We start from the raw sequence: 15,815 nt of genomic DNA, 5'->3' as shown, positions 1-15,815 counted from the left end.
GAGAGGTCGCATATCTCATGGGATGGCTGGATGTGGGGGCCCACTCGGTTCCTTCGAGTTTGGAGGGACACTTATAGGCACTTGGAGACAGCCGCACTTGCAGCCGCAGCAGGGGGCGTCCGTGGTGCTCAGGCAAGGCGCACAGAGATAGATGGAGCGATTCTTGCCCACTGGGTTGGTACCACCGGAGATTCAGATCCTCATGCCTGGTGATGCCCGTTGGCTTGGACAGCTCACCCCCCGTGGCATCCCACTGGTTGTCACAGGTCGGCTAGCCGACAACTCTGTCTCCTTCTTCGCCGTTTTGGGTGACGGCCGACTCAGGAGAGAGGGTGCGCTCATCGACCCCCTTCTCCCGTGGCAGAGGGTTCGTGTTATAGGCCTCTTGGGGAAGGTTTGGCAGGTCGATCCTAGAGTAGAGCAGGATCAGTTGTAGTTGTGGCGTCTCTGGCTTTGGGAGGGGCGGGCCCTTTCAGAGCTTGACTGGGACCCAGGAGAGTGGAGATGGCCAGAGGTTGTGGTAGACCAGGGGCCGTAGACCAGGGGCCGACCCCTTTCTTCGCATACAGTGCGAAGCTCGGTAGGAGCGTTCTCGGGAGGATGCAGAGCAGAGCGCCCACCCAGCGGCCCAGTTGGTATGCTCAGGGTATTTCCAGGCTATTCTGGAAGGCCTTGTGGGAGAGTTGGCGGCCGCGGAAGATTTCCTACTTCCTTTGGCTACTCGCCCACAAGGGACTTCTAGTGGGGAGCTGGTTGCGGTAGTTTGGTCATGAGGGACTCTGTCAGATTTGTCATGAGGACGAGGAGTCACAAAAACACTGCCTGTGGAGCTGCACTCGCGCCCAGGAAGTGTGGAGGTGGGCTTCCGGGATCCTCACTCGTGCAGAGCCGGAGCTAGGTTTGATCACTTGGGGCGCATTCTGCTGGTGCAGTACCATACCTGGCTATCACCAGATGTTCGAGGCAGGCCCGTAGGACCCTATGTTCCTCATCACCCAGGGGACTTGGGGGCCGCTTGAGGGCATCCCGCAGAATTTGGTAGAGGTGGACACAGGATCTCAGGTGAGGCAGCCAGTTTGGGAGATTATTGGCAGCATCGTTGGATGGCACATTTGGACCTCGCGCTACACGCAGATCCTCGGAGGTACCTCACCCTCGACTGCCCAGATCATGGCCGACATCTGGAGCGAGATTATCCACATGCTCAGAGGTCAGTGGGACCAGATCCAGGGGGACTCCCGGGTCGGCCGGGAGCTTCTACATGTAGAGAGAGAATGTGTTACAATTTTGTATTACAACTTTGTGATACAACTTTGTGTTGCAACTTTGTGTTACTGTGAAGATAGTGGGAGAGAAGGAAGGAGTCTCACTTGTGGCTTTCTCACATACACAATGGGGGAATACACACAAATGTGGAGGTAGAAAACGGTTTTCCTCTTCTTAGTTGTGTAAGCCAAAAGAACTCCAGTACAAAGAAATAGAAGAACCCTATATGTGGGTCTCAAACCAAACTCAGCTAACTAAGGTGGCATACTAACTGAGCCACAAACTAGAGTACATAAGGATAGCTGTCATCCAGCTATTATTCCTAGGTGGTGTACCAACTGCATTTGCAGCTAACAAGTCGGTGACATAAATCCACAACGGTCACCCTGGCATATCACGAGTGGAGCTCGATATCTCAACACTCCCCCTCGAGCTCAATCCCAATTCCTACACACCAAGCAGGTCTTTGAACTTGTGCAGCTTCTCTGTGCCCAATGCCTTCATGAATATGTCAGCTACCTGATCCTTCTTAGCCTTGTTAGAAGGTTGTCCAGAATCATCTTTATGCTGATGTGAAGGCTGATTAGGTAAGAGAGTTGCCACCCCCCCTCAAAGACAAATTCAATGAAGTGTGAAAACCAAGATAGGACTCCGGAAGAGAATTCAAAGTGGTAGTGACCATCTCTGAATCTGGAATGATCTCATCAATATTCAACAATTGTGCTCTCAAATCCTGAAGTTTAGTGAGGTGCTCAGACATACAGTCACCCTCATCCATATGAGGTATGAGTCAACTCTCTCTTCAAGAAAGAGACCCTAGCATCATTATGGGCTGAAAACATACTCTCCAAAATATCCCAAGCTGCCTTTGAGGTCTTGTATGACCGAATGTGCGGAATTGACAGAAAGGGAGATAGCTGAAAGTGCTAGTGCATTACGTGAATCCCACCTTTTTAGTTCCTGTGTGGGAGCCACCGCTGCAGCAACTGCTGCACCTAGCACTTGTCCTGCACCTTGAGCTTGTCCTCTACCCCTTCCTCCACCTTGTTGAGGAGGAGTGGCAGGTGCAACCACATTCTCTAGCTTGTCCTCTACCCCTTCCTCCACCTTGTAGAGGAGGAGTGCCAGGTGCAACCACATTCTCAAGCCATGGCTGATCCCCATTGATATAATACCGTAAGTGTTTGCCAACCAAGATATTGCAAACCATAAAACTCCATGAGGAGTAGTTGGTACCATCTAACTTATCCTCTTGTGTGAGGACTCCAAACACTTCATTGGGATTGTTTTGGGCCATAACTGCCAAAGAAAATGCAGCAAATACCAGCAAAAATTCCCTTCCTGGGAATTAAGGTGCACAATGCAAATCCCTTCCAGGATGTTGATGCAATTTGTCCATTGCTCAAAAAAACAGCCAATCAATGGCTCAAAATGCAACATATACCTAGATGAATCTAGGAACATTCCCAAACTCATCCTCTAAAAACACAACATAGTGCAGTTTCAATCTCATGATAGTCGCTCACAAGGCTGAAAACCATAAACTCCATCATGCATAGCAGGGACTAGCTACTATGACATCCCCACTGATGTCATCAGCGCCCAACAGTGGGTGTAGACCATAGTATAAAAATATGCTTTCACACATACAAATCCACACACCCACACATACTTGAGCATCCATTTATACAAAGTCTTCGTACTGAGTTTCTGTCGGCACTCCGGAGGTGAAGGGAAAACTTAGCCATGATGAAGGCTAGCGCTAAAGGAGAAGGCTAATCAAAAGGTAGTCCAAAATCTCTTCATTCAAGCTACAACTGCTTGTGAAGTCTAAACATTTTCATTTTAGTCTCTCCCCAACAAGCATCTAAATCTAAATCTAGCTGATAGGGCAACGCACCATTTAAGATAGAAAGAATTATCACAATACCAGCAGGCCGCAACTTGGACCAAAACTTTACAAGGTGAAATTTGCATGTCCGCTAATACGGCAGAAGCATATACCTAGATGAATCCAAGAACATTCCCAAACTCATCCTCTAAAAACACAACATAGTGCAGTTTCAATCTCATGATAGCCACTCACAAGGTTGAAAACCATAAACTCCATCATGCATAGCAAGGACTAGCTACTATGACATCCCCACTGACGTCATCAGCGCCCAACAGTGGGTGTAGACCATAGTATAAAAATATGCTCTCACACATACAAATCCACACACCCACACATACTTGAGCATCCATTTATACAAAGTCTTCGTACTGAGTTTCTGCCAGCACTCCGGAGGTGAAGGGCAGACTCAGCCATGATGAAGGCTAGCACTAAAGGAGAAGGCTTATCAAAAGGTAGTCCAAAATCTCTTCATTCAAGCTACAACTGCTTGTGAAGTCTAAACATTTTCATTTTAGTCTCTCCCCAACAAGCATCTAAATCTAAATCTAGCTGATAGGGCAACGCACCATTTAAGATAGAAAGAATTATCACAATACCAGCAGGCCGCAACTTGGACGAAAACTTCACAAAATGCAACAGCCCAAAAGCATAAACTCAATTGAATCTTTGCCAAATGTGCCTGCGAAACACCTGCAAAAAGTCCAAAAGCCCCAAATATAGGAGAATGGGTGTCCGAAAGTCTCGGCCTATCAAAGACTCAACATGCACCCAAATAACCTGGAAATGCCTAAAATTTGCCAGAAAACAACTGCAAAGTCTGCAATCTAACTCAATTTGAGTCCAAAATTGCTTGCAAAGTGTCCAATTACCTCGAGCACAAAGAAATTGCAGCCCAGTCACAAAAGCCCCAATTTGCAGGGTTGAATTGTGCTGAAATTGGTGCAAATATAAGAAAAGCCCCAAATTGTGCAATCAAATCAACCCAATGTGCAAATGTGTGTGTGTGAGCACACCAAACTTCCAAATACACCTACAAAGAGACATACAAAGGGAACTTGCAGCTGTACGAAAGCTCCTACAATATGGAACATGTGCACATGGGCTAGGTGTACGGACGGAAGCTGACAATGTACAGATGGCGTACAGTCAGTGTATAGAGGGTTGCATACAGTCAATGTACAGGGTACGTATGGCTGAGAGTAGCATACGGACGATGCACTGGCAAGGTACCGGTAGCGTACGGTCACTGTACGGACAATGTATGGTAGAGGGAGGAGAGACTGTACAGGGAGCAGACGGGACGGCGAAGCAGTGTACAAATGATTTGGCGAGCTGCTGTACGGTAGGGCTGTACAGTTGTATAGATGAGTGGCGGAATGGTACGGCTGCTGGTCTAGGGCTGTACAAAATGTACAGCAGCTGCTGCTACAGGTACAAAATGAGGCAGCACAGGACCAACCGTACGGCTGTACGGAATGGTGCATGGCTAACAAAGCCAACTGTAAGGCTGATATATGGCAACTGGGTGTGTAGGTCGGCGCAACCAGGTCCGAGAGCTTGAGCTCGAGCTCGAGCAGGTCCAGAAGCTTGACGCTCTGATACCAAATGAAAGCAAATGGAGACATGGAGAGCAAGCCACAAACGTGCTGAATACAAGAGATAAGAAAACATACAAGAGGTTAACAAGGGAAAAGTGCCCCTAACCCACTTATTGACTATACATTGGTCACTGCCATGAATTATGGCGATAGATCCAACACTCCTGAATACCAAGCTGGGTGAACTGAGAGCCTTGAGGCCTCCAATCGGGCTGTACCACTTGCTAAAGGGGAGCTAGAAGGATCGTGAGCTGCTCCAAGAGACCTCGCGAGCAGGCAGCTTGCAAAGGCCACGAGCTGAAGCGTCACAGCAAAGGTCCCACGGGGACCCAAAGACCACGGGAGGCGGGCTTGCTCCACCAAGCTAAGGCTACAGAATTCCTTCCATCCACAGGCTGCACGAAGGCCTTGTAGACTCCAAACTAAGCGAACACTAGCCAGAGAAATGGGCCATCTTCGAGCAGCTCTTCATGAACTATCATGAGCTGAGGATCAAGCCTAACCGGTACTTCCAAGTGCTAGAGCATGAGCTGCCAAGCTGATTTTGGGTTCGTTTGTTTTGGATGACTGGTTTTGTTATTGGTGGTGGTTCTACCAAACTGATTTTGGGCCTCCCAAATGGCAAGGTTCCATATAAACCCCCTCTCTCCTCACTATGATCTCACACTAATCATCTACCTCCAACTTTGAGTCTCGACTCTCCCTTCTCCATCTCCAACAAGTGACGAGGCTCAAGCTGCATCAAGCATCTTCATCTCTCTCCCTCTTTATCTCCATCAAGCACCTAGATTACATGTTTGTACAAGTTTTAAAGCTTGTACAAGTACCTACTCCAAAACTCTAAAATATTTGTCTTTTTTTTGGGGTATCGAACGTACTATCGGACGTACGCCTAAGGTTTTTTAGTTCGTTTAGTACCGCATCGAACGTGATCGTACGTGTCAACCATGGCGGAGCCACCTGGAGCTCTAAAAGGTAACCATAGAAGAAGGTCTAAAGCCAAAAGACATCAAAGATGCGGCAAGAAAAGTAATAAAACTAGTTGATCCAGACCTATAGAAAAGCAATAAAACTAGTTGATCCACACCTATAGAAGAGAAGAATCGTTGTCAATCATATAAACGACAGTTGATGGATTGATCTCATACATAAGAAAGCATGGTACATCCTAAAGGACTTGTACGGAAAAACGAACAGCAAGGATCCTCAACCTCCAGCACCAGTCCTTCACCATGATAATGGAGAAGGCGACTACCTCACGAAAGTAAAGGTATCGAGAGATCAACTCAGAGCGGTTTGTCATATCATGGCTGATGCTCATGCTCAACATGCTGCCGAGGACCTTTAGGACCTTTGTAGCTAGCATTACGACATCAGAAATCTCAAAGCTGCTCATCTTTAAGAAGACGCTGGTACAAAAGGAAGCTAGGACAAGGATGTACGATGGCAAGCGTGACAAAGACAAAGCCTTTGTTGCACAAGGCAAGAGCAAGGGAATTGCCAAGGGCAAGCTTGGTAACAACAAGCCCAACAAGAAGAGACATGAGAAAACTGATGAGGAGGAGAACTTTAATGAAAGCAAGAAAAGAAGAAATGTTTCTATTGCAACCAGCCACGGTAGGGGCATTATGCGAGGGATTGGAGAAAGAAGAAGGCTGATCAAAAGAGAAGGAAGGAGTACAATCAAGAGTCTACACCCTCAAAATCTGGTCCAAAACTTGGTTTTAGCTTGAGTGAAACAAGCCCTATCCTTCCACTTAAACCCTATACCATGTGCTCTCTCTAGCTTACTGCAAAAGTTAGTGCCTCAAATGGATCTCAAAGTAGTTGTGGAGGGACACATGCAAGATTTCTTAGACACATCCCTTGGAGCAGATGTTTCAATTATTCATCAAGTAGCCTTAGAACATGAGAGGTAAGTATAGAGCCACCTAGATCAAAATGTTGGTTTCACGCAAGGGCATCAATGCCGTAAGCAAACTTTCCTCTAACACTTTTTCCCCACCTCATAGGCCTACTGTTGCATGAATGTTGGTCAAGAACAAGCACAACATAACAGAAATAAAAGAAAGAAAATTTATTAACGTCTTCGAAAGAACGAAGAGTCTATGAGATTGCAAAAAACCAGATACAATGAAAGCTAAGGGTGGGGCCACTAAAAATGGGCACCCAAACCCAAGGCTAGTGTCAATATACCTAGATGAGTCTGAGAACATGCCCAAAATCATCCTCTAAAAACACAACATAGTGCAGTTTCAATCTCATGATAGTCACTCATAACATTGCAAACCGTCAGCTCCATCATGCATAGCAGGGACTCGCTACTATGATATCCCCACTAACATCATTAGCGCCCAACAGTGGGTGTAGACCATAGTATAAACATATGCTCTCACACATACAAATCCACACACCCACACATACTTGAGCATCCATTTATGCAAAGTCTTCGTACTGAGTTTTTGTGGGTACTCTGGACGTGAAGGGCAGACTCAACCATGACGAAGGCTAGCACTAAAGGACAAGGCTAATCAAAAGGTAGTCCAAATCTCTTCATTCAAGCTACAATTTCTTGTGAAGACTAAACGGTTTCATTTTAGTCTCCTCCCAGACAAGCATGTAAATCTAGCTGCTAATAGGGCAACGCATTGTCTAAAAGAAATAAATATACCACGTTGTCATTGTTGGGAGACCACCAAAATGCAAAGCACAAAGAGGGGAGGTCCCTAGCTATCGACCATCCTGTCAGCTATCCATCCGAGTGATGTTGACATGTATGGTGTCCATGGGACCAAGTCCACCATTTGGTTGGGGATAGACAAGATAATCTCAGCAGTCAATGGCTCTCGATCTAGTGAGGGCTCACATCATCAGGAAGAAAATCAGTGAACAAGTGTTGTTGGTGCTCAGCCCGATCAGTCTATATGGGTCCTTTTTTCCTCCTCTATAATCTCCGGAGGTAGCTCATTGTCTGGCAAGAGCTACGGTCACTCTAGTGGTCTCTCTCCCCAAGTCAAATAGTAGAGAGGAAATGTCTGTGTTCCTCATGAGAGAGTCCACCAGAGGTTCAGCCATGCATTCCGGTCTCCACTATGTCTCGTAACTGGAGAAAAAGTTTGTGATCATCCTCTAGATGGGCTCTGATGGGCCCTCCTAAGATCTCCTCTACACCAATCTCTACGTTGCAGGGTCGCAAGGAGGAAAATCACCATGCATCGTTGATCAAGATATATCAAAATCTGCTCCTGAATAGACAATAATGCTGCTCACGATCTCATCGTACATAAAGCATCTAAATGCAAAATGCTCCTTTGTCTCAATCTCTTGCATATCACATAAGGTGCAGATCTGTCTCTCATGTGAAGTGCCTTGTGTGTGTCCTATCTCACTCCATAGCCTTGCAAAGATACTCGGAACTAACCAATTAAGATCCTCTGCATGTGGAATATGGATTGAGGTATAACCCCATTGTTCGGTAAACACCCCTCCAAGATCCTTAAACAATGATCTTTGTAGAGCCTGATTTCACCGGAAGCTCATGAGGAGGGCTGTAATAGGTGCTAGCCTCAAGGCTATACTTATTACTGAAACAATGGCAATCTATCCATATCGAGTCCCAGGCTACAAACAATCTGCGTGTTTGAGCATACCAACTCGTCCGATCCCCCTTTCCCTCAAGTGCCATAGATGAGGTCAAGGCCAGCCATAGTAATCTGCATCGTCCGAATGTTGAGGTGCCAAAGTCCCTAACTCTAAGAAGATATGTGACCACCTGAAAGGTGGAATCAAGATGTAGAGGGGTAGACTCGGCTAGCATAAGATGATGTGGGACAGATGGCTTGCTCCGAAACATCCCAGCCAAAAGTAGAACCTGTACTCTCTCTACACGGGCCCACTACAATTGGTCCCACAAGAGGGGCCGTCATACATCCTAGCTGGACGAACAAGTGAGTCAAAGAGAAGAGACATAGTTCTAGGGTCCTGAACCGGGAGTAAAAGCACTAACGCTCAAGTCTGGCAAGTGCGGCATATCCTCTACTGACAGGACCAGGTCTCCCAACAAGGTCAGTAATGGTGCATGCTTCCATCTTTAGGCAGAGCAGGGGGGAATTTTTATCATTCAAACAAGGGCAGTTGTTTAGGTAGGTCAGCCATTTCTATGCAGGGTGAATTGGTTCCACCACAACAGAAGGACTTCTCGGGCAATTAGCTGCTCTCCCTTCATCAACTAGAGATAAGTGCCTTCAATCGAGGAGTCCTACTCTACACCTTTCCTCCTGCACAACAACAAACCCAAACAGCTCATCAAATGAAATAGAAGCTTCCCTTAGAGAAATACTCAATGAAATAACACATACTCCATCTGAAGGAGCCAAACTGTTGAGAGTGTGTGAGACAGTTTTTTTGTGCTCGATGGTCTTCTCGGTGCTATTAAGCTAATCTCTCAAATCTGACATTTTTGACACCTGCTCCGTGATGGTCTGTCCATCATGAATTTTAAGCTCCTTAAGCTAATAGGTCAAAGCAATGACCCTTCCCTCATTCTTGATGTGATACATAGTTAACAATCTATCCTTGACAATAGTGCATGCTTTTATATTAATCAAAGACAAAGCTTGGGCATCTCGATGCTCAGATTTTCTTTGGTCCTCTATGAGAGGGGGAGGGGTAGGGATGAACCTCCAAATGAGGCATGAGTACTTGCCATGCTGGCAACAACTGAAGCAAGAGGCCTTACTTCATCCCTTGAAACAATTTCTCATAGTCCTTTGCCAACCAAGGTATTTTTAAGTATAAAAGATCCATCCACCTTATCACCCTTGGTCAATGTCCCAAAGCTCTTTGAAAGAGACATGTCTAGCACATGCTCCAAACCCAAACAAATGAAAAATGGTCTTGTGCTGCGAACGTGCAAACTTGAATGAACTCCACTTCTCGACTCTAAAAGGGAACAGCTCCAACTGAAGGGATAACCAAGTCGAGGGATGGAAATGAGCTGGATCAGCCACCAACTTGCAAAAAAAAACCCTAGGAAGTGAAGGAACTGCCATGACCTCTCAAAAAATGAGCTGAAACTGCCGGGAATGTGAAAGGGAACACCACTAACATTAGACAGCAGCAAAAACAAACTCGATGAACTGGTGCTTGCTGCTCACAAACTGTTCCGAACTGATTTCGCCTATTTGCAGCAAAAACGAGCTGAAAACAAACTGGGAAAAGCCACGAACTGCCATGAGCTCATCTCTGTTCGGAGCCAACACAAACTGTAGGCCACCAGGAACAGTCATGAAGTGACTTTTTTCATATCTGGAGCAAAAACGAGCTGAAAAACGAACTGTAAACAAGCACAAACTGCCACGAACGGTTATGAACTGAAAAAAAAACGAGCTGAAAGTTGAACTGTAAACAACCACAAACTGCCCTACACACTCACGAACCGATTTTATTTATGACTGGAGCATAAACGAGCTTAATGTCTTTGCTCAAAATGAGCACGAACAGGCCACGAACTCACACATGTGAAAAACTACCTTCAAGTCAAGGGCCCAAAAATTGCCTTCAAAACAGCAGGAATTCCTTCAACGGGCCTGGGGGTTAATCAAGGCACCCACTGCGTCCCTAGGGATATCTTAGATCTGAACGCGTGAATCCTAAGTTTTTCAACTCTCTCTCTCAAGGCTCCAAAATGAGCCCAGCTTTCAAAGGTATCAAGCCCTCACAATCGTACGAACCACAACCAAAAACTGAAACGAGGATAACTTTGCCACACAATTCCATTTCCATAACTCTTCGGAAAGATGCATCTGGCCCCTTAAAAACTAAACTTGCCTGCTTTAACTAGACTGAAATCCATCTGTGTCCACTAAATGCATGGACAGGTCAATTTGGACCTTATAAAGACAAAAACTGGAGAAACATGGAGCATAACTTCCCAATACACTGAGGGTATCCAGATAAAAGTCAAAAGTCTATTAACAGTTCACAATATCCTTATTAGGGGCTCCCACCACATATACTCACTTACTGGAGATCATTGGCCCGACGAGAGGCTCTTCGCTCCACGCTTCTAACTGATATAGGCTCATCTCCAAGATAAAATTGTTTTATCTGTACCCTTTTCACATAACCTGGCTTTTGAAGGTTGTCGATGAGAGGTTGAAGCAAACCAACCAGCCAGCTCTCCAGACCAAGCCTGTAGACCTTCCACAGTTTCCCAAGAACCATGTTGACCCACTCTACGGACTCTTTTTTTTTTAGCTCTCTTTCCAAAAACAGTGAGATCCCTGTGGGAGCCTTTGGCTGGCCAGATGTTTCCACCCCTGCATCTGTTGCATTTGACAGTTGATCCCCTCTCCAAGTACGCCCAATCCATTTGTTAACGATTATACTAAAGAGAAGTACAAAGCCAAAAAACGTAATCAGGCGGCCTGTAAACGGTGGTAGAGGAAATAGAGAGCTGGCCTCCAAATTTCTTGGTTTGTTTCCCACAACCTTCCAAAAGGTCCTTTTCAAACCAGGCAGTAAAATCTGGTGTTTGGGCAAATCGGAAAAATGCCTACCCGGATCAAGTTGTGATCCTGACTCTTTGACGTGCTCACTCTCTACTCCAAGCTGCTGACCTTCTAGAACTATTCCTCCATTAGAGCCTATGTTACATGTTTCATGCAAAGGTTGCACCTGAGAATCTTTGCCAAAGGGATCCACTGTCTTTCTGGCAAGCTCAAACAGACCTTGATCGAATATGCAAGTCTTCTTCTTCTCTAGGACAATACAAACTGTATGGTAAACCGTGATTTTATTCCTCAATAGGAACTGAGAGTTCAATGCTCTCGATGAACAATAATATAAAGTGCGGCAAGGCAAAAAGTATCCCTGTAACACCACCTCTCTTCCTGCCCTTCGCTGTATCAGGTTTACGATATCCCTTTCTGAATGTGTATCCTCAAACTTTCCAAATGTACCTACAAAAGTAGAACCTCCAGAGAAGACCCTCGCAGCTGCTGAGGCAGAAGCCAGTGCACAAACCATTTACAGTGGGAAGAACTCAAAATAACCGAGCACCATAACTGCATGTATTTACAACAGAGTGGTTAACATGGTGGCAATGCGAAAATAAGTGTGCGCGAACAGAAACGGTATGCTAGAAGCCGAACATAATCATAACCTTAGTCAATCCCTTCGATACGTGGGGGACTACGAAGGCGAATCCTGGGCATCAATTGGATGTGAAAGCATATCGTCAGTAGTCTAAAGCGCTCACTCACAAGATAAGGCTAGCTGATCGTTGTCGATTGTAAAGACTACAAAATTGTAACTAGGTTTCGCGAGTTGGCCAGAATCTCTGCTTCGTTCAATCAAAATTCACACGAAAGGTGCAGCTACTTTTTTCCTCAAAACGGCCAACCGTTCTTCCCGATAGTCCTCCGCCCGCCACGTGGACACGCCACGTGGCTTATCCAACGGCGGAGACTGGACGCCTGCCATTGGATAGCTCAAGCCCTCCCTCAGCCTCGTGTCGCTTTTGCTGGATGGGTAACGATTTTGTTGTTGATTTTTAAAGCGCATCAAGAGCACACAAGGTACCTCCACGCTCGCCAAATGCAAGACAAGTGGCCGTCGAGCATTCTCAAGCCACATACCATCCCAGGCCTTGACCCACTCACACCCGCAGTGGCCCAATGAGTCTGATGAAAATCCATGGATTCAAACGCCCATTCACTTTGCACGTTTGAACTAGCCAAACAAGTGAATGAGCAGCAAGATGCGCACATTTCAACCACGTGGGAACAAGCCCCTAGAATTCAAGCCACCTAATCACTATAAGGTGGGACCCTAATTGAACAAATCGTCCCTGTAATCACTTGTAAGAGGCATAACAATTATCTTTGCAAAAAAAGAGGCATAACAAATCTATGGATTACCAAAATAACTTTGCAATAGTGACAGCAATGCAAATTAGCCCTCGCTTATACAAAAGGCTAAATAACTAATGTATAGATTTGTGGTCAGTGGTATGGGATTCAAATCACCACTCACAGTGGCATAGTTTACAACAAATTTTGCAGGTGTCTTAGCTTTCCCTCAAAGACCAAAATTCATTTGTCTACCACCTTCATGAGACTACTTCTATCATGGCCTACCTCTCATATTTATTGTGGCACAATAGATCTTCGTCATTGGTCTAATGATCAAGGCAAGCAACTTTCTCAATTCTCCATTTTGGATTTTCCATGCCATACTAATTTTGATATCCCGTGTCTAGTTAAACATTCCATGCAATAAATTTACGCCTCATGATTCCATAAATGTACGTGCGCTTAGGCTACATCGTGTGTGGAAGGCCACCCCTTCTAATCGTCTTGATTTTTCCTTTGGAGGACACTGACATGTAGATTATCCCAATAAGGATCAGATTTCAAAGTAGAAATATATATCTCCTATCTATCCTCTATGTAATGCTTCTCTCGAGTCATTTCCATTTTTTTTGGGCTTGCATGACAATGTGACCGCTTTGGAAACGAATTCACAATTGGCTGGCCAATCCCAAATTTTATTCCCGCTAACATGGAAGCAAGCACAATTGGTTGACACAAAGGCCCTATAACATATCCTCAGATCTGGGTTTGGAAAAGAGAGCTCAACAGCTGTAGTATTTTCTTTTCTTTCTAATAAAGCTTATATTTTTTTATCGAGAAAAAAAAAAGGCAACTTTCAATCCATCATAAGACATTTATGGCTCATTATTGTTCAAATGCACTCAAGTGCTTGAAAATGTGTTGAAGAGTCGAGGGATAATTGTAAATGAATACCGTCATATACATGCAATCCCTTGACCCTGCATTGTATCCTTACACATCAGGCCGCTAAAGTTTAACATGGGACAATGATTTCATAATCATGTGATTACAATTTTTCGGTGTAATATCAAGCATTATAATGTAAATGTGAGCTTGACATTATTCATGACACGATTCTGGGTGAGCTAGTACCCAAGTAGTTATCGCTAATGGAGAGCCATGTAATGGCAATTAAAACGGCACACAAGTAAACAAAGATATGTTGGCAATTAAATTTTATATAGTAAATGAGAAGAATTATATGAGTGTTATATTATAACAAATCGATGAGCCCAAGCTTGAAATATATGCATATCTTACTAGTGTTTTTCACATTTGAGGAGATCTCTTACTAACTTCCTCTCACTAGCCAAGGGGGTTAGTAGCATTGGTTAGAGGGTAGTTGTAGTGTAGGTGCTCCCTCTTAAGTATCCTCTCTATGTGTGTGTTTGTGTGTGCACATGAGTGCACGTGCACACATGCACATGTGTGTTTGTGCGGCAAACACACAAGTGCATGCATTGTGCACACGTGAGTGTGTGCGCGCGTGCACGCATGTGTACACATGTGTTGGTGTGCAAACGCACATGCGTGTTTCTACATGCACGCGAGTGTGTGTGAGGAGCGAGTTTTTTGAGCGAGTTTTGAGCGAGTTTTTTTTGGCAACCAACATGTTTTGTTCCACCTATTCCACTTATGACATCTCTCTCTCTCTCTCTCTCTCTCTCCCACGTGCACGCACGTGCGCACACATGTGTGTGTGCGTGCATGCACGTGCGCGCGTGTGTGTGTGTGTGTCTTATCAACATCTTACCATCCCCCCTCTCTATGGCATGTCTCTCTCTCTCTCTCTCTCTCTCTCTCTCTCTCTCTCTCTCTCTCTTTCTCTCTCTCTCTCTCTCACACACACACACAATATTCTTTTTGTCTCTTTTCTCTGTTCATCCTCCTTGTCTTCATTGCAACCCTCTGTATTCGTCTATGTCTAACTCTATCACATCTCTCTCTACCCCCTCTCTCATGCACACGCTGCTCTCTCTCTCTCTCTCTCTCTCTCTCTCTCTCTCTCTCTCTCTCTCTCTCTCTCTCTCTCTCTCTCATTTGTCTCTTGGTCCTACGTATAGACCCTCTATCTCCATCTATGCCTAACTCTCTCACATCTCTCTCTACCCCCCTCTCTCTCTCTCTCTCTCTCTCTCTCTCTCTCTCTCTCCCCCCTTTTTTGCCATCAAAATTTGTCTTTTTTCCCCACTATTTTGGGTAGATTTCTAGCCCAAAAGGGCTTCTAAAGGAGAGCTAGCATGCACAAAACCACACCAGAGATAGAATTTCATGAAACTAACAAAAGAAATGAGCGCTTGATACCAAACATGACTAAATTTGGATATTCCTAGCAAAACTTGTAAAATAATTTTAAGCCCAAAGTGGCATCCAGAGGAGGGTGCCAGTGCCTTCCTCTCGATGCCAATTTGAGCTAAAAGAAATTTCTTTGATTTCTTTTTTCACTCTCTCTCTCTCTCTCTCTCTCTCTCTCTCTCTCCCCCCCCCCCTTGATGTTGTCTTTTTTTCCCACCATTTTGGGCAAATTTTTTAGCATTTTGCGCATTTGTGTGTGTGTGTGTCTTTGAGAGACTCTCTTGCCTTGATGATTTGTATTTTTTTCTCACCATTTTGGACAAAAATTTTAGCATTTTGTGTGTGTGTGTGTGTGTGTGTGAGAGAGAGAGAGAGAGAGGTACTAAAAAAAGAAATCAATGGAATATTTTAAAGCCCAAATTGGCATTCTGATGATGGCACCGGTGCCCTCCTTTAAACGCCACCTTGGGCTTTAAAAAAATTCACAACTTTTGCTATAAATATCCAAATTTAGTCATGTTTTGTATCAAAACGATCAGAACACATTAAATGAGTTCATTTCTCTTATTAGTTTCATGAAATTATGTCTCTAGTGTGATTCTATGCATGCTGGCTCTCCTCTAGAAGCCCTTTTGGGCTAAAAATTTTACCCAAAATGGTGCGAAAAAAGACAAATATCATGGTAAAAAAGGTGGGGGGAATGAGAGAGAGAGAGAGAGAGAGATGTATTTCATAAGTGGAATAGGTGGAACAAAACATGCTAGTTACCAAAAAAAACTTGCTACCTGCTTCTTGCCCTTCCCCTGCGCACGTGTGTGCATGCATCTGTTTGCACACGTGCAATATCGAACATGCATGTGTGTG

At 44.9% G+C, this 15,815-nt stretch overlaps 1 protein-coding gene across 2 annotated transcripts in view; it reads right to left on the bottom strand.

Annotated features, from left to right (window-relative positions):
• LOC147902216 (uncharacterized) overlaps positions 1 to 12,138 on the bottom strand; it is a 56,182-nt gene extending 44,044 nt beyond the window's left edge. Inside the window, exons 1-2 of one of the 2 annotated variants that reach the window (XM_087374647.1) lie at positions 11,924 to 12,138; positions 10,784 to 11,825 (exon numbers count right to left, since the gene is read on the bottom strand). In XM_087374647.1, coding sequence (XP_087230773.1) covers positions 10,784 to 11,787 — 1,004 coding nt within the window. In that variant the 5' untranslated portion in view covers positions 11,788 to 11,825; positions 11,924 to 12,138. The remainder of the gene's footprint in view (positions 1 to 10,783; positions 11,826 to 11,923) is intronic. The other variant, XM_087374648.1, reaches the window with a different exon arrangement.
• Positions 12,139 to 15,815: the final 3,677 nt, after the last annotated feature.

The sequence above is a fragment of the Dipteris shenzhenensis genome, chromosome 5 (genome assembly GCF_047967505.1).
Source record: "Dipteris shenzhenensis isolate YYH24624 ecotype China chromosome 5, Dip_SZ_1.0, whole genome shotgun sequence".
NCBI lineage: Eukaryota > Viridiplantae > Streptophyta > Polypodiopsida > Gleicheniales > Dipteridaceae > Dipteris > Dipteris shenzhenensis.
This window is presented reverse-complemented; position numbering and strand designations above follow the sequence as displayed.